A 23,262-nucleotide genomic window follows, 5' to 3' on the forward strand; every position below is an offset into this window, starting at 1 on the left:
GGAACTGAGTCCATGTGTGCTCTCCCTTCCCCCTCCTGCCTGGCCTGTGAAGCAGCTCACTTTATCAGGGAGGCTGTGCTGCAGTGTGTCTGCCGGAGACACTCAGCTGACCCCCTAAATATCTGGAGAGGTGAGTAGTGTGCTTAGTGTTATTTTAAAAGGAAGGAAGGAGTAACGAAAGAAAGAGAGAGAGAGAGAGAGAGAGAAAGAAAGAAAGAAAGAAAGAAAGAAAGAAAGAAAGAGAGAGAGAGAGGGAGGGAGGGAGGGAGGGAGGGAGGGAGGAAGGAAGGAAAGAAGGAAGGAAGGAAGGAAGGAAGAAAGAAAAGAAAAGAAAGAAGAGAAAGAAGAGAGAGAGAAAGAAAGAAAGAAAGAAAGAAAGAAAGAGAGGGAGGGAGGGAGGGAGGAAGGAAGGAAAGAAGGAAGGAAGAAAGAAAAGAAAAGAAAAGAAAAGAAAGAAGAGAAAGAAAGAAAGAAAGAAAGAAAGAAAGAAAGAAAGAAAGGGAGGGAGAGAGGGAGGGAGGGAGGGAGGGAGGAAGGAAGGAAAGAAAGAAGGAAGGAAGGAGGGAAGAAAAGAAAAGAAAAGAAAGAAGAGAAAGAAGAGAGAGAAAGAAAGAAAGAAAGAAAGAAAGAAAGGGAGGGAGGGAGGAAGGAAGGAAAGAAAGGAAGGAAGGAAGGAAGAAAAGAAAAGAAAAGAAAGAAGAGAAAGAAGAGAGAGAAAGAAAGAAAGAAAGAAAGAAAGAAAGAAAGAAAGAAAGAAAGAAAGAGGGAGGGAGGGAGGAAGGAAGGAAGGAAGAAAAGAAAAGAAAGAAGAGAGAGAAAGAAAAGAAAGAAAGAAAGAAAAAGAAGAGAAAGAAGAGAGAGAGAAAGAAAGAAAGAGAGAGGGAAGGAAAGAAAGAAAGAAAAGGAAAGGAAAGGAAGCCTGGAGATGTTGAGTGCTAAGCCTGAGGGTCTCTTTGAAATTTAGAAGCAGAATCACTAGAATTCAGGTTTCCTGAAATAGGAAACATCGTATCATGGAGATTCAAATATGAATCTCCTCCATGCTGTGTGCCCTAAACTGCTTAGTAGTTCAGAAATAAGACTTTATTAGAAAAGAAAATTCAAATCAAAATAAGTCCATTCTAGTTTAAATAAAAACATTGCTGAAATAATCATGCATACATAAGAAAGAAGACCAACACATGTAAATTATCTTATAGTTTAGGTTGACGGAAAGATAAAGCCCTAAAGAGAAATTACTTTTAAAATATATTGTCCCAGGGTTCATAGGTGGCTCAGCCAGTTAAGCGGCTGCCTTTGGCTCAGGTCATGATCTCAGGGTCCTGGGATAGAGCCCCACATCTGGGCTCTCTGCTCAGTGGGGAGTCTGCCTGTCACTCTGCCCCTCCCTCTCCCCTCCCCCTGCTCATGCTCTCTCTCTCTCTTTCTCAAATAAATAAATATCTTAAAAATAAAATAAAATATATTGTCCAAATTATTTTCTGAACTTAAGTGGCAAGTGCTCTAAAAGTTTCTTTGGCAAAGATTTAACATCAAAACAAATAAGACATAAATATACAAAGATCCCTAGTCTTAGAAGTTTTAAATGGTCATTTACAACATTGTAGAACTGTGCGCCAGGAAACCGCAGAGATTATGTAGTTCAGTGAATTCATTTTATAGAAAAGGAAGCCAGATGCAGAGAGTTAAGTGACTGCCTAGGTAAGAACACAACCAGGATGTAATTCCAAGTCCCTGACTAATAGTCCCCAACTCTTTGCATGACCCCAAGCTGCCTTTCATGTTTTTGTCTGCTTGTCTCGTTTTTGGAAAGAATGTGTGCTCTTTCACTAATGGTGAGGGCTCCATCCTCTGCTTCCTACCTGTTCCTGGGACTGGTTAAACTGCTGTATCAGTTGTGTTTGTGCCAGCATTACTCTTTCTAGCTCATCTGACTTCTGCTGCATTTCCTTCCTCAAGTCCTCTGAAACAGAATCATTACTATCAATTTCCTTCTTCAAGCGGGATTCAAATTCTGCAACCACATTTTTAAGGTTTTCGATTTCTTTCTCCTTTGACTCAGAATCTTCAGTATACCGGATATAAGATTCACGGAGTTTTTCTTCAAGAGCGGTCACTTCCAGCCTTAGATCTCTAGTAGCGCTTGCGATTAAGTCAGATATCTGTAAGATAAATCTTCTATTAATTTGTAGGCAATATCTCTAGGTAACCACAGAGTTCTTAAGGTTCTAAGAGGTTTATTCTAAATAATCAGTGTACGCTTCTGATCAAATGAAAACAAATCCTATGATATTATGTAGGCCTTCAAGATTTTCTTTTTAAATGTTAAGACTAGGGGCGCCTGGGTGGCTCAGTCGTTAAGCGGCTGCCTTCGGCTCAGGTCATGATTCCAGGTCCTGGGATCGAGCCCCGCATCGGGCTCCCTGCTCGGCGGGAGGCCTGCTTCTCCCTCTCCCACTCCCACTGCTTGTATTCCCTCTCTTACTGTGTCTCTCTCTGTCAAATAAATAAATAAAATCTTTAAAATAAATAAATAAATAAATGTTAAGACTAAAATGTATTTTTACCACCTTAAATGGAATTGCATATTAATGACTTGGGCATCCTTGGAAATATATAAATCTCTGTGTCCGGACTGAGCTACCAAGGACAGCTCAAGTCTTGATCCAGGTACCTGTCTGGATTCAGTATGAGGTGGCTTTGGGACCTAGAAATGCCTGATGTTTGGGGGTGCATATAGGGGAGCACCATAGTTATATTCTACTCATACCATAGCAGTAAGTTTTCATTTGATATATTTTTTTCTTTCTTATTACAATGACTGGAGGTACCCCAGATACTACAACATTGAAAGCAGCACTACCCAACAGATGATAGAGATACTCTGTGATACCCAATATGGTAGCCATTAGCCACATGTGCCTACTGACAGTAGTGTGTCAATAAATGTTTAGCAACTGACTCATATACACACAAAAGCCAGATTTGTATCTAGTCTCGATGGTGTAAATATTCTCACCCTGGCCGATTCCAAGGTGACATCACCAATTGCTGAGTTGGAAAGAGATGCACTCAATAGGCTCTGGCTTGCCAGGACTGGCTAGTGAGCATTAAAAGTGTGGCTAATGTGACTGATGAACTGAATTTTAAATTTTATTTAATTTTAATTAATTGAAATTAAAGTCACCATACATGGCTAACATATTAGACTGTGCAATTCTAGAGAATACCAGAACACTTTGAAAATATACTGTCTCTGTAGGTGGTACCTCTAGATAAAAAGGTGAGAGAATGAGAGATAAAGAGATGAGAGAAGATGAGCAGCTTTGGCTGAGAGTCCTGGGAGTCTTTAGAAGGGAAAAGGCTGCTTGTTTTCTTTCTCCTTAAAAAACAACACAAAGAAAAGAAAACAAACCAGGAAGAGCAAAGCTGCTTCTGATGAAACATATCCTTATTATTTATGCTATGGATATCGTCATATTATAAATATTAGTATAACAAGAAACCAGTCCATGAAGAATCTGGAAAACATTCATAGACCAAAGTTCCAAGGATTTTGTGAACTATTACTTAAGAGTTATATATCCAAAATTTGTTTCAAATGTTAAATTTACATTAAGAATAACTTCTGCACGAAATCTATTCACACTTAGTAACTTTAAAAATTAAATTAACATTCCATTATATTCAATTAATCCAGGAAGGAAGAGGGTCATTGCTAGGTCTGAGCAGTAGTTTCCATCATCCAGAGGCGAGTCAACACTGAAACAGACCAGATTATCCTCGGGACAGGAGACTCACATAGACACAGATATGTTTTGATCTCTTCAAAAAGGGAGTCAGCTTTTAAAAATCAAGAGAATTCACTTACAAAATCTGTTTTTATGACTTACTTTGAAAAACCATAACCCCTGGCAAGTTGGGATCTGCCTTAAGAGGCCTCTTCTCAGAGCAAACTAGTCTAGGAGAGGTAGAAATTTGGGTGAGCTGAGACTTCAAGCTCCCAGCAAGTGCACCACTGTCCCAATAGAACTTTACTTACAAAACACAAATTCAAAGGTAAACTTACTAGGAATTTCAAGACAACATTTGCAGAGCATTACACCCAAGTAGTACGAAGCCTTTTTGAGTGTGGGACCCTGTGATATCGTACTTGTCACATAATCATGTAGCTGGCCCTGCCTATCGTTGACAGTGCTATTGAAAAGGCTGTACCATATCTCCTGTACACCAAAGTAGAGGCCATTAAGTCTCATCTGATACTTCATTTACATAGACTGTTAGTGAGTTTATTCGAAGTATGATTTCCCCACTGAATCTTGGTTAATATACACACACATATACATATACACAAACGCAAATATATACGTGTACACAAAAACATGCATATATATGACACTCAGGTCTTATAGTAACAGGCAACCTAAACAAAACCTTAGATTATGTTTAGGGGGCCCCCAGATGGCTCAGTTGGAAAAGCATGTGACTTGATCTCAGGGCTGTGAGTTTGAGCCCCATGTTGAGTGTAGAGATTAAAAATGAAATCTTTAAAAAAATTATGTTTAGGACATACTGTTTCAGAAATTATGGAGGTAGATTACATTTTTAAAATATTTCCCTTCATTCAAAAAATATCTAGAATTGGAAATACTTGCAATTAAAGGAGATAGGCTTTAGTTGTTGGTAAAATAGCTAACCATGCTAATTATTAGTTATATAATTTATGCTCTTTTATTTTTATTTATTTTAAAGATTTTATTTATTTGAGAGAGGGAGCATGAGGGTGGTGGAGGCATAGAGGCGGAGGGAGAAACAGACTCTCCATTGAGAACTGAGCCAAACCTGGGGCTGGATCCCAGGACCCCAAGATCATGACCTGAGCTGAAGTCAGATGCTTAACTGACTGAGCCACCCAAATGCCCCTAATTATGCTGTTTTAAAAAATAGGTTTATTTTGGGGCACCTGAGTGTCTCTGTCAGTTAAGCGTCTGACTTCTGGCTCAGGTCATGATCCCAGGGTCCTAGGATCCAGCCCCTAGTGTTATCTGGCTCCCTGCTCAGTGGGGAGCCTTCTTCTCCCCCCACGCCCCCATTTGTGCTCTCTCTCTCTCTCACTCTTTCTCTCTTAAATAAATAAAATCTTTTAAAAAAGTTTATTTTAGTAGAAAAAAATTCCATACATAGCTGTATTGTATGCTTATATGATTTATCTCAGCTATTAATTCTGGAAACGATCTAAACCACTCCACCCATGTCGCTAAAACCAACGCACAATGACCCTGAGGAAAGCTGCTTGAGTTAAAAATACTGTACAGTGTTCTTAGAAGGAAATAACCAACATCTATAGTTTCAAACCCATTAAATAATAATGAACATCATGATGACAGACCTTCGTTTGTAGTTCCTCTTGTTCTTTCTTATACTTTTGGATTATTTCTTGGTGTTTTTCCTTTTCAATATCAAGTTCTAGCCTAGCTTCTTCCTTAAAAAGCAGAGCTTGCTCCTCAAATTCAACTAAATGTCGAGCTCTTTCCTTGGCCAGCTCAGCTTCAATCTAGAAAACAGCATTTAACACACATACAAAGCCATTTGACCTTAAGATGAGTAAATTAAGCTTATTTTCAGACTCTAATTTTTTAAAAAATTAATTCTAATATTTATTTTTTAATGAATCTAACTTTTTAATTCTAATGTTTAAAAATAATCTGACTCAGAACTTAGGCCAGAAAAATTGACCTTGGGTCAAATATTTCAAGATCTTCTAAGACCTTCTAAGACTTGTAAAATGTGTGGAGAAGTTAGGACAATATCTTACGACAGTTTTCAGAAATATTAAAAGCTTCATCTTCTGTATATGTGTATTATAAACTCAGTCCTTCCCAGAAACCCTATAAGAAAAAAATAAAAAAGATTCTGAGGCCTTTAGACTACGTTCTGTTGAACGCTCAGAGGGGATACAAAGTACAAATGTTGATTTTTTTTTAATGGTCTTTGCTTGATGGAGATCCCAGAAAGTTTTGGAGTCACAGGTTATCATTTTAATGTGACTGAGGCCAGAAGGATGATTAAGGAAAACACAGTCAAGTCAGTGATGCCTGTATCCATGTTGTACTTCTACAGAACCACAGCACTGCAAGGGACCTTAGAAATCCCCTGGTTCCATTTCTTAAGCTTCCGTGAACTGTGGAAAGAATAAGCAAGGGCTTTGGATTCAGAGGAAGCTGAGTTTAAATCCTGGCTCTAAACCCTGGCTCTGCCACCTTCTAGCTGTATAATCTTAAATTGTGACTGTAACCTCTCCTGGTGGGGTTACAACTAGTTGCCTTGGGAGTTGTTATGAGGATAAACGGGACAAAACATATGTATAAAGCTCTAGCACGAGCAGAGATTCAATAGTCAGTGGAGATTACTTCTATGCTCTGACTCTTCAGTCTCTACCACAGAATCTGCACCAAACGGTTGTCTGCCCTGTGCCTCAACACCACTAGAAACCATAACTCACTCCTTCCCAGCAAGCATTTCCATTTTCAGACAGCACTAAGCATTAGGCAGTTTTTCCTTTAGTTGAGCCAATATCTCTCTCCCTGTGGTTTTTAACCATTGGTTTTGGCTCTGCCTACTAGAGCAAGAGAGAGAACAAATCTATGAGTACTGGAGTCATTCAGGCCTGGTTCATCTAGCGAGATGAGAGAATCTCAATGACAGGCTGGCTCTAGATTTACATTGTGCCATGATTATAAGTTCTTAGAGGGAGTAAATGCCAGATAACTTGGGAGAAAAACTGTCAAACTTGACTTACTGTGACTCTGTGATTCAGATCACTCTGAGAGGAGGAAAGAGGTCAACATGAATTTCTCAGGGAAACACTGAAACCAGGGTGCCAGAAAACAGAAAATTTGCCAAGAAAGTTTACATAAGGTCCTTTAAATTAAATAAAATACAGATAAAAGACTAGCCCCAGTGTGGGGTCAGTCGAGTTTGTTGCACTGGTTATAGGACTAAGCATTTCCTCCAAGGCAAAACAATTACATTTATATTCAATTCAAGGAGTTATTTTGGCTCTCTCAAAATAAGTTTCTGGATTGTTTGAGAAAAAGGATGCTAAGGATCATTTAGGAACATGATAGCATTGCTCAAATGTATTGTTCTCGTGGACTCCTAAAGGCAAGGGAAGCCTCAGGGGCACTCAAAAAAACCCCAAAACACAGATGTTCTTCTGAATTCCAGGTACTTACATCTACCCATCCCTGCTAGCCATTGAGATATACCACAGGTGTCTCAAATAAACTGTCTGAACCAGAAACCTAGATACAATCCCCTCCCCACCTGTTCCTTCCCCAGTCAAGACACAGTAACCACAATCCATCTAGTTATTCAGGTCAGCAACTGGGACATCATTTTTACCCTTCACACCTAATCCAACACCAAGTTCTATTCACTTTGCCTCCCAAAGATGCCTTGAATCCTTTAATTTCTTTTCATTGCTTGAATTAAGAGAATAAGAATATATGCAGACTAGATGGGACAGGACAAACTGTAAATTAGATGACAGAAAGACTTTAGAAGGACTTAAAAAAATTTTTTTTAATTTATTATGGGGAAGAGGCCATTTAGGAAATCAGTGGAGTCCCTAGAAGAGGATGAAACACAGAAGGTATTCAGGGAAGAAAAGGAGGTAGCTGATGGACAGAACGAGTCAAGTAGCAAGTCAGGTAGCAAGTCCTTCTTGTCCCCAAACTATTCCTTGGAACAAACTACTGTAGGTAAAGAGAAAAAAAGGAAGGAAAAGGAAGGGGGCACCTGGGTGGCTCAGTCGGTTAAGCATCTGCCTTTGGCTTAGGGCATGATCCCAGGGTCTTGCGATCGAGCCCCGCGTGGGGCTCCCTGCTCAGCATGTTTCATTTTTCCATGTAGCCTGTCTCCTCACACATCTACATAGCATAGTGATTAAGGGCATGGACTTGGTATTTATTTAGTTTCAAAATATTTGGGGATCTTTCCAGATAACTTTTTGTTAATAAATTCTATTTTAATTTCACTGTGGTCAGAAAAAATACTTTGTATGTCTTGAATCCTTTCAAATTTATTGAGAGTTACTTATGCTCCAGAATATGATCTATTTTAGTAAATGTCCCATGTGCACTTGAGAAGAATCTTTATTCTGCTGTTAAATGGAGAATTTTATAAATATCAATTAGGTCATGTTAGTTAATAGTGTTGTCCAATATATTTCTTAAAAATAAGTTGTTCTAAAAAACTATTATTTTCCACAGAATATATCTCTACTAATTTTCTAGGTATTTTTCTATCAATTATTATTGAGAAAGGGCTATTATTGACATCTTTTACTCTAATTACGGATTTGTCTATTTCTCCTTGCTGGTCTATCAATTTTAAAACCCTGTTATTAGGTGAATAAACATTTAGGATTATTTATGTCCTCTTGGTGAACTGATCCCTTAAACATTATGAAATGATGTTCATTACCCCTGCTAATATTCTAAATATTCTGATCTTTGTTTTGAAATTTACCCTTCTTTTTAAAAATTTATTTATTAATTTATTTGAGAGAGACAGAGAGAGAGAGAGAGTGCTGGCGGGGTAGGGTCAGAGGGAGAGAGAGACTGAGAATCCTCCAGTAGACTCTGTGCTGAGCGGAGCTACTTAAGCAGGCTCCACACGCAGCATGGAGCCCAATGCGGGGCTTAATCTCACAACCCTGAAATAATGACCTGAGCCAAAGTCAAGAGTTGGACACTTAACTGAGTCACCCAGGTGCCCCACTTATACGGTCTTTGATGAAAAATCTGCTGTCATCCTTATTTTTGTTCCTCTTTATATGTCTGTTATCTTCTGGTTACTTTTAAGATTTTCTTTCTATCACTATTTTTGAGCAATTAGATTAGAATGCTCCTTGGTGTGCTTGAGGTTTGTTGAGCTTCTTGAATGTGTGGTTTATAGTTTTCATTAAATCTTAATTTTTTTCAGCCATTATTTCTTCAAATATTTTTTCTGTCATTTCTTCTCTCTCCTGTCCTTTGGGGATTCTAATTAGGCATATATTAGTCCACTTGAATTTGTCTCATAGCTCACTGATGTTCTTGTTTGTTTTGAGTCTCCTATTTTTATTTCATTTGGATTGTTTCAGTTGTGTGTCTTCAAGTTCACTAAACATTTCTTCTGGAATGTCTAATCTGCCACTAATCCCATCCAGTGTACTTTTTATCTTAGATATTGTACTTTTCATCTCAGAAGTTCACTTTAGATCTTTTTTATATAATACATATCTCTACTTAACATGCTCACCTCTTCCTCTAGTTTTTGGGCAAATGGAATACAGTTATCGCAACTGTTTTAACGTCTTTGTCTGCTAATTCTAATATCTGTGCCTTTCTGAGTCAGTTTTTATTCATTGATTTTTCTCTCATCATGAGCCTTGTTTTCCTTTTCCTTTTGGATGGCAAGGTTTGATTGAATGCCAGGCATTGTAAATTTTACCTTGTTAGATGCTGGATATTTTTATATTCCTATGAGTATTATTGAACTCTCTTCTGGGATGTTGTTAAGTTTCTTTGAGTCAGCTTGATTTTTATAGTTCTTCCTTTTAAAATTTGTTAGGCAGAGTCAGCTCAGCATTTAGTCTAGGGCTAATGTTTTCCTACTACTGATGCAAGAACCTTCTGAGAAGTATCTACCCAGTGCCCTGTGAATTATAGGTCTTCCAGTCTGGCCTTGTGTGAGCACATGGTATTCCTCTCTAGTCCTTTCAGATGGGTCTTTCCCTGCCTTTGGGTAGTTTCCCCACACATATGCACTGACCATACATATACTTAATGGGGACTCTTTGTAGATCTCCAGCATTCTTTCTGTGTGCAGCTCTCCCCTGAGAACACCATCCTGTGAATTATAGCTATCTTGATCTCTCTAGTCTCCTTAACTCAAAGAACCTGCCAAACTACCTAGATTCACACTTCCTGCACTGTGGCCTTAAATTTATTTCAAGGAACTAAGTTTGGGCAATCACAGAGTTTACCCCATTTGTCTCCTATCTCTAAGAATCACTATCCTTTGTAGTCTGATATCTAGTGTCTGGAAACCATTGTTTTCTATCTTTTCTCCAGTGGCTTAGTTAGTTAGGAGAGAGGGTAAATCTGGCTCCTATTCGTCCATCTAGGCCAAATGCAGAAGTTTTGGATTTTGTAGTTAGCTCTCCTTCTTTTTCCAGGTTTGTATCAGTTGTTATTTCCTGGCTATATAACTTTGGCAATTTACCTAACTTCCCTGAGCCTTATTTTTTTCCATGTGCAAATGGGAATAATAATTTTATAATAATTAAAATTACATTTATGGAAAGCATTAAGCACAAGGCCTGGTATATAATAAACACTAATAATGGAGACTATTCTTATTATCTTGATTAAGGGTTTAAATCAGATGATATTTGCAGGCTATTCTAGATCTAAAATGTTGTGATTTTATTAGTTCAATTTTGAAAATTACATTATAATTTTATAAATTAAAGTGTGCTCTCAATATTCTTTTTAGCCATGCATTTATATGCATAAATGAAAATTTATATTTTATGACAATTCATCCCTGTCAAATTCTGTTATTTTACAAGTTATCCTTCTAAATTCCATTAATAGTACACTTAAACACATTAGGAATTATTCAGCCATTTGGCTCTTCTATTTTGAAGAATTTTAGATGTTCTGTTTGCTTCCCTTTGGTGCTGGAATAGACTATTTCTTGAGGTAAACTCCAACTACCCTTGCCCCCCTGCATTTTCACTATTAATCCAGTTGCTCAGCCAGGAAGTAATGTTCAGTTTGTTTGTTTGTTTTAACTATTGGTTTTTAAACGTTCTATGTACTATTTAAAATGAGGTCAATAGTAGTACAATTCTAAAATGTTCCTAAATAGGATATCTTAATAATAATCTAACAAAATATTTGGTTGGAATTTGTTTATCTCACTACCAAGTAATACTCAACACTTAATGTCAGCAGTCTGGCTATAGGAAATTCTATAATTACAAAAATTTTAACTGAAAAGCAACAACATGTGTATTTGGGACCAATTTTAAATGTTCAGTATGCACATTAATTTATTTTTTTCACATCAAAGGAATACTTGAAATAAATAAAAATCCATGGCAATTAGTAAATATGCAGTTTATTTTAAAATGTGCCATCCTGTTGCATAGCAACTATTGATTCTATTATGTGCTTTTTACGTACTCTAAAATAATTAAGTACGGGCACAAATTGCTATCCACTTTTTTTGAATGTTAAAAGCATTTAAGTTACGAAGTTTATTCTAATATGTGTATTATATATTTGTAAAGGGAACATTTCATTCCTACACAAAGGCACAGTGACCCAAGAAAGAGATGACAGTGTCATATTAGTGATTTTCCTTTCTCATGAGAGGACTTTTAGGGAACTTTTTATTCATAGTCTCAATAACTAGCACAGCCAAGACATAATTATCATTCCTTGGCTTTACTGGTCTGGATCTTGATTTACTGCTAAGCTAAATGATAAGATTTATTAATAAGAAGTCATGTCCTCTCAACAAAATGAAGTGCCCATTTATATCATAGAAAATTATACATGCCAAAATACATCTATGATATAATTAATTTATTGGAATGATATCATGGTCTTAGCAAGAACTTAGAAAATCTTACTTAGGTTTATTTTCATCATCAAATTAACAGCATGAAGCAAGACCATAATGCTTTTATATGATCAAATGCTAACATTAACTTGGTCCACTTGCTGTGTTAGCGCCTCACAGACAGGGTACAGTAAGCAGCAGTAATAGAGTAAATTGTAAATGCAGAGACTTTTCCAGTAGATTGTATCTGGAAGTCCTTCATGGGGTGTGACCATGAAGATAAAGAACTTCTACACAGCAAAGGCAGGAAAGTTCACTCTACCAGTCTAAGAGGAGCTCAGGTGTTTGAAGGAAGGGAAGAATCTGTGAATCTCTATTCACATTAATTCCATCAGTGAAATTTCTGCATCAAAAGATGAAATGTTTACAATATCTCTTCATTACATACTTCCAAATTGCTCTCCAAAGGGTTGTTGTTACTTCCAGCCCCTTAAAGAGTGAGTATGAAAGATTATCTCACAAGAACTTACCACAATGCCAAAACCACTCTGTTAACTGGAGGGGTTAAAAAAATAATCTCATTGTTTTAATTTGCACTTTTTGGATTGCTGGTTAGGTTGATCATCTTTTTTGTATTTTCAAACATGGATTGGTAAGGATGGAGGAAGTGAATAAGAATAGACTAGCCAAGTGAATACCCCAAAGCTAATAAAAATTAGAAAGAATTAAAGAAATGCAGGCTTTAGAGAAGAAGGAAAAGAAAAAATCCATACTTCAAAATAAAACAAAATAAGAATGAACCACTTAGAGCAACTTTAGTCTGTATTCTCAATGTTTAATTGTTGCCTCTATGGAACTGTTGTTATAGTGATCATTTCTCTTACAGCCTGAATGTGCTATCCCTGAGGGACAAGGAAAGTGGGATTGCTTTATAGAGAGCCATTAATGCCTGAGTATGGCCAACTGAGTAAAGAATGGAAATGAAAGTGAAAAATTTAGAACTGACCTGAGCCAGCAACAATATCTAAAGGGTTTCAATTTGGTGGATGGTAGGGTGGAAGAGTCCAGGTGATGTTAATTTGACATGGCCACTGCTTGTTGCTTGAGGTTACAAGTTATAGGGTCTAGTCATCATGGAGAAGAATCTGATAATAACCAAACAGGTTGTCAGGACTTTAGTCAAGCAATCTGAATTTCAGTAGCCAGCTCTATCTCTAGATGCAAATTTACAATGTTAACAGAAAACCAAGGATGAAGGCTAATGCTAGGGCAGGCATCAGCTGGGCAAGAGAAAGAGTTGGAAAGCCTTCAGGGAATTGTTCAGGTTAAGGCCCAGGGATCAATCAAGGAGTATCAGAAGTTTATGACAGGGAAATGATGGGTTGCAGCCTCAATGACTAGAGATGTACAAGGCCCGAGAAGGTAGGGACCAATAATTTTGAGAATATTATTTGTATCCTTTAAAATTATGCAAGTAATACATCTTTATTATTGAAACTTTGAAAGATTTAGAAAAATCCAAAGACAAAAATTAATGCATTTTTCAGTACTGTAAGAGAAAATATTTTCTTTGTAAACAGTGAGCTAAATACTTATTCATTTTACTTTGCCAAAAGTTCATAACTGAGTAATTTTGTCATTTTACATTCTCTTGTAGTATCTTCTTAAAAGCAGAAAAATTGTGAGAATAAATAAATATTCCCCTGCTTTTAAGAATGTAGTCAAATGCAGATTCTGTCCCTTTACAGGAAAAAGGTAAATACTTAAAAATAAAAACTATACTTTTACATGAGAACTAAGGTCTATCTTAATTTTACAAGATTTTAAATTCTGTTCTTACCTTTTTATTTCCCATTATGTTGTATAATATTTTGGTAAAGACACACACTATAAGCATGTTTGGTCTAGGAAATTCCAGAAGGAATCAAAATGTGCATAGAAGCCAAGATATCTGGAATAGTCTCCTGGCAAACAGATATAATTTTTTTTTTAAGATTTTATTTATTTATTTGACAGAGAGAGTGAGTGAGCACAAGCAGGGAGAGCGGCAAGCAGAGGGAGAGGGAGAAGCAGGCTCCTGGCTGAGCAGGGAGCCCAGTGTGGGGCCCAATCCCAGGACCCTGGGATCATGACCTGAGCTGAAGGCAGGCGCTTAACCGACTGAGCCACCCAGGCGCCCCAAACAGATAGAATTTTTAAAAAGCAAATAAGACACATGCTGATGAAAGCTACATTATCATTACCTTCTCTCTCCAGTTATCATCGTTCAGCAGCTTCTGTCTAAGGGTTTCCTGCAGCTGTTCGATGCTTTTCTGATGTGAAATCAGCATTAATTCCCTGAAAACCATAAACCCAACAAATGAGTCAAGACCCTGATACTCTTCCTAAATTGCAGTTCCTGGCTCAGAGAATAGTATTTCACAACTTAGTCTGTTTCTTCTCTTTAGCAATATATATACTGCCACTAGATACTACTTTTACCATTAACAGCAATTTACAAACACTACATACAAGGTAAGTATTACTTTTGCATGAAATAGTAACAACATATGTGGAGTCATAAATATCATAAAACATTACACATTATGGTTCCAAAGTTTATGACTAAATTCTAACACTAGACAATATTTTTTTCCTAAAAAAAGGGAAAATATGTTGGGATATGCCATAAAATCAACACATTTGTGGTTCTGGCTAGATTTTTCTTTTACTTGTCTCAAGTACTGATAGGAACAAACCAAATTAAGTAGAAGGTAATGTCTCAAGTATGGTATAGTACAAAACATATTAGAAAATTGAAAAGAAAACACAAAGAACATTTTAATAGTTTAATCCACATAAATGGATCTTAAAGTTTAGTTTGTAATCCTCTGGGTGGAGGTAAGTGCAGAAGATTCATAAGAGCATCTCAAAGGGGTACTGAAATTAAGCCTTTGAATATCACAAGTAGTGGCAAAAGCACACTTGTTGATCAGGCCTCCTTCCCTCTTCTGTAATCACCGCGTCCTTCCTTAGTTTCTGTGTAGGTAATTCTTCTACATTGCTTATTCCTCTTTCTAATCTCTTGTTTTCTATCACCACCCTGTTCCTTTTAGCTCGGACTCCTTTCTCAAAATTGTGGCTTTCAATTATAACTGCCTGTTAGACATCTCCACCCTAAAGAACCATTAATACCAGATCCATTAAAAAACAAATTCACTATCATCTTCTGCAATCTTGCTTTTCCTTTTGACATCTGAAAATCTTCAAGAGTCAAAATCTTTGGTTTGAAATCCCTGAGTTTTCTCTGACTCTTTCTTCTCCTTGTCCTACCACATCCATTCAATACCAAATTCTATTATTTTGCTTCCTGAGTGAACTCCAAATTATTTCCTCTCTTCCTTTCCCTCTACCAACAGCCTTGTTAAGGCTCTTGACTTTTTCTCCCACCTATAGTATTAAAATAGACTCTCAATCTATCTCTTGATTTCTTTTCTAGTCTCACTCTTAAAATATTATTAAATATTTTTTTACCATAATAAAAATAATGCCTACATTTCTAGGCTAGAAAAATTTAAGGACACAAGCATAAGAAGACACGTTGGACTTGGTAACCAGGATTATAAATATCATTTGAGGGAAACTTATTTTTAAAAAAAATAAAACTCCCCAGACTTCTCTTCCAGAAGTGTATTGGACTAGGTACTTTGACAACTCTCCTACTGAAAATAAGTAAACATTTTTTTAACTTACAAAAAAAATTTTAAAATTCATCAGTGAGCTGGACAAAAAGTGGGAAGGATGCAGAGAACAAAACTCAAGTGAAAGAACAGGAAAAAGATATGAGTGGAAAACTACTGAAATCTGAATAAGGTCTGTAGTTTAGTTGATTGTATTATACCAATGTTAATTTCTTAGTTTTTACAGATGTGTCATTGTTATTAAAAATGGGCCAAAGAGAAACATAAACTCTCTCTTTACTGTCTTTGTAACTTTTCTGTAATTATTTCAAACTAAATATTTAAAAAAGTGAAGAGCATTGTTGGAGGAAAAGCTTAGTTGTAACCAAAGTTATGTGCAAGTTGCTTACGTGTTATTTCTTCTGTGAAATAAATAATATATGTCTGTATCTCTTTGTCTAACTCTATTTAAGATTGATTTATTTATTTATTTGAGAGAGAGAGAGAGAGCGAGAGCGAGCGCAAGAGGTCAAGAGCACAAGAGGGCGCACAAGCTGGGAAGAGGCAGAGGGAGGGAGAAGCAGACTCCCTGCTGAGCAAGGAGCCCGATGCGCGGCTAACCGACTGAGCCACCCAGGTGCCCCTCTTTATCTATTTTAAATGAAGTTTTCTTAAGTGCTCCCTGTCCCTCCAGAAGGGTATCTTATAGGCTATAAGTAAGGGTTTTATTCAACCTCCCTCACACATGTAACCTTAACTTCTTTTAAATTCCCAGGTCCTCTCCTTTCTCCCTTTGTCTTTGGTTTTTGTTTGTTCGTTTGTTTTTAACTGAAAGCTACAAACCCTCACCCCAGAAGAATATATACAAAATCTAGCACTTTTATTATTATAAATCTTTTGTTTAGTTTTATTTTAGTGGTTGCTATAGGATTAATAAGGGCCATCTTTAACTTATCACAGTTGTAGTAGACTAAGTAATTGCCTTCAAAGATATCCATGCCCTAATCTACAGAGTCTGTATGTTACTTTATATGGCAAAAGGGACTTTGCAGATGTGATTCAAGTTAAGAGTCTTGAGATGGGGAGATTATCTTGGGTTATTTGGTTGTGCCCTAAATGTAATTACCAAGGCCTTTATGAGAGAGGCGAGAGCATTAATGTGGGGGAAGATGATGATGTGACAAAGGAAGCAGAGATTGGATTCATGCGGCTAGGATGCAAAGAGTGCCAGAAGCCTCTTAAAGCTGGAAGAAGCAAGGAAGGGGCTTTCCCCTGGAACTTCCTGAAAGAACCAGCCCTAGTGACACCTTGATTTTAGTCCCTTAACACTCGTTTGGACTTCTGACCTGCAAAACTGTAAGGTAATAAATTTGTGATGTTTTAAGCCACTAAATTTGGGGCACTTTGTTATAGCAGCAATAGAAAACTAATGCCACAGTCTATCTTCAAGTGGTATTATACAACTTTAGGTATGAGATTAGAATCTTATAATAGTAAACCTAATCAAATAAGGAACAGCAGTTGATGGAAACTGAGTAGCACTTGACCTGGTTTTTAAAACACTAGTATACAGAATGGATGTGGCTGGCCATGCACTTGTTAGAGGTAGCAGACAGCACAGTCTTGGCAATTTGGTCCATTTTATTTCTTAAGCCTGGTTTCCTATTTGAAAAGAGGTCTTACTGATTAGAAAATTCCAACAAGCATTTCCAGATGGGTGCCTGTCAGTACACTAGAAGTTACCTTTATTGTAAAATGGGTGTTGCTGAGTATTTGAGATGCTCAAATTTCAGTCTCTCTGGAGACAACTATAATTTAGATACAACCAAAAGTGGAATCCATTCCATATATATTCCTCTCATGGACCGAGTGCAAAACACCACTGCTGTTATATGTTTCCTTTTAGAACAAAACCTGAAAGTCTAGTAGATTATAGATGCTAAAATATAGTAGGCCAAGATTTAAACAATGTTAATGAAGTCATAATTATTCACTGAATTTTCAGAGTTATGAAGTTCCCTATGACATTTCCACAAAGTATAAGGTGTTTTGAATGAACTCTTTTAAAAATCATGGACTTAAAGTCTGCAGTGGTAAGTTTGCTTGACATTTATGAGTATAGAAATGAGAAGGACTTTCAGATTTCTTTGATACCTGTTGAGCCTCTGACCCAGACTCTAAGACTCTTGTGTGATTCTTTAGTGGGACAAGGCAGAAAGAATAATTATATGTGATTATACAAATACTTCCCCTGATTAGCATGAAATGGGCATTGAGTAATGTAAACAGAGATGATAATATGTGTGAAAAAGATAATCCCAATTCCAAAAACAAAAATCACACTTATACTATACCCATGGAAGAGCTTACACATTGTTCAGGAATACAAAACCATTTTAAGACACTGATGATGAAAAAAAAAGCTTGTGTTGAAAGAAACTAAAAGGGATCAATTTTGACTCTTGTGAGCCTTTCTGCTAGAAATCTAGAGGAATGATAAGAAATAAAACATTGTTAGATGCATATTCCATGTTTCTCCATGTTATAAAAAGCTGAAAATACGTAGCCATTTTTTAATATCATATAGACATCTAATTTCCTCTTCAGAACCAGTTCTAGAGATAAAGATGCTTTAGAGTTACAGGAAACTCTGTAACCAGATTTAGGTCCTAAATTTGGATTTTACTAAGAATCTAATAAAGAAGATTATCACTAGAATCTAGGAGTTTGGACTGTATTCCCACCTCTGATTTTTGATAAGTCAGAAGCTTTCTGGACCTGAGAGAAACACTGGGAGCTTTTGAATTTTAAATCATGCAATCATGGTTTCATTTGGATTAAATTCTCATCCATACATCCATCTATCCAGCAAATACTTATTGAGTGCCCATTATGTGTCAGGCATTGTTTTAGTCTCTGGGGATATAGTGGTTCTTTCTTCCCATTTTTTGGGGTAATACACTAATGCAACTGCCTAAATATTAGAAGAAACAAGATCCTAAAGTAGAAAATGACCATCTAAAGTGACATAATTCATAAGCAATGCTGGCTCAAGCTCATACCAGCCTTGAGCTTTCTGCAGTGCTATGCTGCCTTTGCTTTCTTTATTTGAGAGGGAGGTGTGGCTATCTGCAGCACTCTCCCCTGCAATTTCATGAAATATTGTTTAAAAATAACACTTCTGGAGTTGGCACAACAGGCAAATTAGGATCTCTCGCAATTAAGAGTATTTATTTTAAAAATGTTAACTTTTAGATTCTTAGACCCAAACGAAAATGAGAATCTAATTTCTTATATACATGCAAAAATCTAGATTCCCTTAATTGTAGTTAAAAACGTAACTGCAAACAAATGTCAAACCATAATGCCAAACGACAGCTTTAAATTCTATTTCACAAGTTGTTCTTTTAGAGATGTCTTCACATTGTCAGTCAAAGAGATAATTTTGATTTTGCCACAACTCTTGCCTTAGTTAAAAGCAGTTAACTCTGTGGTATCATAAGAAGTTTGGCCAGACTCTTGTTCTGAGAGCTGTTGATAGATAGGAAATCAGAGAAAGAGGTGAGTCTTGGAAAAAAAAAAAAAAATGATAAGGTTTGTTATTTTAGAATGATGTTACTTAAAACATTTTGTTTCATAATGCTTTCAACTAATAGAATAGCATCCAAATTGAATCACTCCACGAACTAATCTTTACAACTTGAAGAGTAAAGCAGATAATATTGAATTCGACAGACATTGAATAAATAGCTACATCACCAGTGCAGGGTATAAACATTAATAAGATAGGATGCTTTAAGGAGTTAGCAACCTAAGAAAAGATGAAAAGAGGGGGAACACATTTTCCAAGCACTTACAACCTACCAGGCACAATATTAGCCTGCTAATGTCAACCAACTTTAGTTTCATGAACCAACCAGCTTTAGTCTTCATGAGAAGATAGCTATTATTACTTTAACCAACTTTAGTTTCATGAGCCAACCAGCTTTAGTCTTCATGAGAAGATAGCTATTATTACTATCCCCATTTTACAGATAAGGAAAATGAGCCTTAAAGTCGCTGAGTTGTCCAAATTTGATACTGGTCAAGTTGAGACTTAAACCTATTTGCCTAACTCTAAAGTCCGTTTTTTTTTATACTTAAGCCACAGTACCATGAGGTAACAGACGCTTTATACACTGCTTCTGAATCCTTTTTTATAGTCTACATTTCTCATTTTTTTTAACCTTCTCGAAAATATGGCAAGCCTCATTAAAGGAATTAAACACTAAGCTTCTCTTCTTCTAGAATGTGCTGTGAAATGTTATTATTCTATTATCATTCTGAAGATATACCTCCACTTCTCATTTTGCCAAGACACTAGAGAATAGAAGACAAAAGTCACCATCTTATATTTATTGAGTGAATGGAAGAATCCTGAAAGAGTAGAGAGGTGGGGTAAAAAAGTGAGGGGGTGGGGAGAGGAGACACAAAGGGAGCACTCTGGGTTCTCCCAGGGCTCAGAGTCCCCTGAAAGCTCAGTGTTACAACTGGTTGAGAAAGAAGTCACACAGAGAGGAGCTGACAAAACAGCCCTTCAAGACGGATGCTGAGGGAACTATGTGAACTGTAGTGGAGGGAACAAGGGTAATGAGGTTAGACACAGCAGAGCTTGCATTCTGTCTTTGCCAATTATGTGACCCTGAGTGAGAGATTTAGCCTTGCTTAACCTCTTTCCTTATGTAGAAAATGTGGAAAAATGTGGAAAATGACCTGCTTCACAGGTGAAGGTTCCCAACTCTGCTAACCAGTGCCTTTGGGCAAATCTGGAAATGACTTCTCCTCTGGGTTGGTAAATTAGAGATGATATTCCCTCTGGCTGGGGTCAGACCTAGAGACAGAAGGCTTGATAAGGGAAGAAGGGAATAGCATACTTATGCAAGAAAACTGAGCTCCTTCCCCTGGGGCATGTGGCAAGGACAGGAGAGTCCTGATTGGTTTTCAGATCCCTTACTCCTTCCACTGAGCGCTACATAAGGATGCATCTCATTCATGGGGCGCCTGGGTGGCTCAGTCGGTTAAGCACCCACCTTTGGCTCAGGTCATGATCCCAGGGTCCTGGGATCGAGCTCCCAATCATATGGGCTCCCTGCTCAGGGGGGAGCCTGCTTCTCCTTCTCCTCCCTGTTCATGCTCTCTTCTCACTATCTCTGCCTCTCTCTCTCAAATAAATAAATAAAACCTTAAAAAAAAAAAAAAAGGATGCATCTCACTCAGGACATGATCACAGAAGCCCTTAGGGGGCTCCCCACAACTGTGATACCTATGGATTGTGTGTGAGAGAGTTTGAGGGAGGCGGGGTAGGGGGAAAAGGAGAAAGGGGAAAGAGAGCATGAGGAAGCACGCATGTTTAATTATGGGGTCATGTCATATACAGGAAAGCAGGAAACTCTGAAACTCCTGAAAAATAAATTGCTAGATTTTGTATATATTCTTCTGGGGTGAGGGTTTGTAGCTTTCAGTTAAAAACAAACGAACAAACAAAAACCAAAGACAAAGGGAGAAAGGAGAGGACCTGGGAATTTAAAAGAAGTTAAGGTTACATGTGTGAGGGAGGTTGAATAAAACCCTTACTTATAGCCTATAAGATACCCTTCTGGAGGGACAGGGAGCACTTAAGAAAACTTCATTTAAAATAGATAAAGAGGGGCACCTGGGTGGCTCAGTCGGTTAGCCACGCATCGGGCTCCTTGCTCAGCAGGGAGTCTGCTTCTCCCTCCCTCTGCCTCTTCCCAGCTTGTGCGCCCTCTTGTGCTCTTGACCTCTTGCGCTCGCTCTCGCTCTCTCTCTCTCTCTCAAATAAATAAATAAATCAATCTTAAATAGAGTTAGACAAAGAGATACAGACATATATTATTTATTTCACAGAAGAAATAACACGTAAGCAACTTGCACATAACTTTGGTTACAACTAAGCTTTTCCTCCAACAATGCTCTTCACTAATTCCATCCTGTTATTGGCAAGTCAGTCAAATAAGTATTTTCCTATAGTTCCTCTTGGAATGTACCAAGATGGTGCTAATACAGCTCTTGGGAATGCATAGAGTATGAGAGCTATTACAGACAGCTGCGTGTTTCGGCACTATGGTTGTAGCCCATGTGTTAGCGCATAAATTTCTCTGTTATATGTGGGCAGTCTCCAAGCTTAAACACATATGTCCTTATAAAATGTTATTTGTAAGTTGGTTATAGGGAATTCCAAACACATTTTACCATAGAAATACTTTTCTATAAAAATGGCATTAGGCCTGCAGGCCAGCCCACAGAACCCTATTTAATCCACTATAGGCCTGAAGCGCCGTCACAAATTCACAGTCTGGGCTGAGTTCTGGCTCTGGCTGATGAGCCCCTCTAGCCCAGAAGCAGGAGAGCAGAGAGCTCTTTGTATAGAATTGAGAAAACAGCTGCCCTTTTCTCTGGCGCTGGCCACTGTGCCTGGCTGCATCCTTCCTCATCCACCAAGGAGACCTCTCTCTCCAGCCTCAGTGTGTCTGTGACCAAGCTGGCCAGACCTCTACCCTCAGCATCCGTGATCTCGAAGGACCTACTTTTCCTCCGTCCAGTGGAGCCTCTTGTCCTAATAGAGCTTCCTGAGTGTGGCTGAGAGAGCAATGCATCATTAAGTAGATTTGTCCTAATACTTCAACTACTTCCTAGTTACCAATTCCTCTCCTGCCCCAAATTCAGTTCTACCAGTTTTTTCCTAGGGTCAGGTTTGGCTTTTTACATCATCCTTTTCTCCTCTTCTGAAGCTACATAGCATCTAAATTGCACCTTTCTCATCACGGTCCCAGTGGAGCTTTGGCGGGGGTTCTGTATCAGGAGAGGGGAGGGAGGGGCGGCATGTACGTGAGACTGCCTGAGCTTACGGAAGCACACACCGTCACTGGGAGCAACCTGGGCTTTGGCCTGTGGAGAGCACATCTGGCAGCCTGGTTGGTTGCAAGTCCTTCTGTGACGGTGGTTTGGGACATTGCTGTGTGGCAGATTTCCAGGCACCACCCAGTGCTACTGAACAAGAACCTCTGTGTTATCAGTATCTTTATCACTTCTTTGGAGGGACTTTTCACATCTCCAACTGCTTAGGAACACCTCTATTTAGAGGTCCCATTGGCACTTCAAAGCAAAGCTTTACAGGGAAACTTGCTCAGTTGAGAGACAGGTTACTACTAAAGGGAAGAAAGCAGAGAGAGGAAAGCCAAGACCATGCATGAACCTTAAGGAATGTCTGTGGTCAGGAGGGGATGGAAAAGAACCAAACAGAGACAGAAAGGGGGCAGGTTAACAGGTTGCCCCAGCTGTCAAAGGAAGACTTGTATTATTTACATATATAATATCTAATTCATGTTTATATCTTGAAGCTGTTCATTGATTTTTGCCTTTGCCTAGATGGGGAAGCTTTAATATCACAGAACTATCCATTTTCTTAGTATTTTTAAAATTGTTCTTTAAAGTTAAAATTATAGTCTTTAGTTTCAAATGAGATTTTCATATATTTTTGATAAACATAAAGATCTAGTGTCTAATGTGTTTTGGTGTTTTTGTTTTGTTTTTTATCCTGTACCATTTTAGGCATAACAGATTGCTTAAAGAGAAAGAGGATTCTTTGATTGGCTTGTCAACAAAAGTTTCCAGGTAGGTTTGGACAGAAATGTCAAAAGCTTCCAAAAGGTCATTATTCTTCAAAATATCCTTTTAAATTGGCTTTCTTTTATTTTTAAGATTTATTTATTTGAGAGGGAGAGAGTGCATGGGGAGAGGGGCTGAGAGAGAGGGAGAGAAGACGACTCCCTGCTGAGAGCAGAGCCGATGCAATGCGGGGCTCCATCCCACGACCCAAGATCATGACCTGAGCCAAAATCAAGAGTCAAATGCTTAACTGCCTGAGCCATCCAGGTGCCCCTAACTTGGCTTTCATATATCCCTTTTGGCTCAAAATGGA

General features: G+C 37.8%; 1 protein-coding gene across 1 annotated transcript in view; it reads right to left on the bottom strand.

Annotated features, from left to right (window-relative positions):
- LEKR1 (leucine, glutamate and lysine rich 1) overlaps positions 1-23,262 on the bottom strand; it is a 172,971-nt gene that overhangs the window by 18,704 nt on the left and 131,005 nt on the right. The window contains exons 10-12 of the mRNA XM_045903489.2: positions 13,866-13,959; positions 5,390-5,554; positions 1,863-2,162 (exon numbers count right to left, since the gene is read on the bottom strand). Coding sequence (XP_045759445.1) covers positions 1,863-2,162; positions 5,390-5,554; positions 13,866-13,959 — 559 coding nt within the window. The remainder of the gene's footprint in view (positions 1-1,862; positions 2,163-5,389; positions 5,555-13,865; positions 13,960-23,262) is intronic.

Source organism: Mirounga angustirostris, unplaced genomic scaffold, assembly GCF_029215605.1.
Source record: "Mirounga angustirostris isolate CCGP_5_RB_7025 unplaced genomic scaffold, mMirAng1.0.hap1 SCAF_1, whole genome shotgun sequence".
In the NCBI taxonomy this organism is placed as follows: Eukaryota; Metazoa; Chordata; class Mammalia; order Carnivora; family Phocidae; genus Mirounga; species Mirounga angustirostris.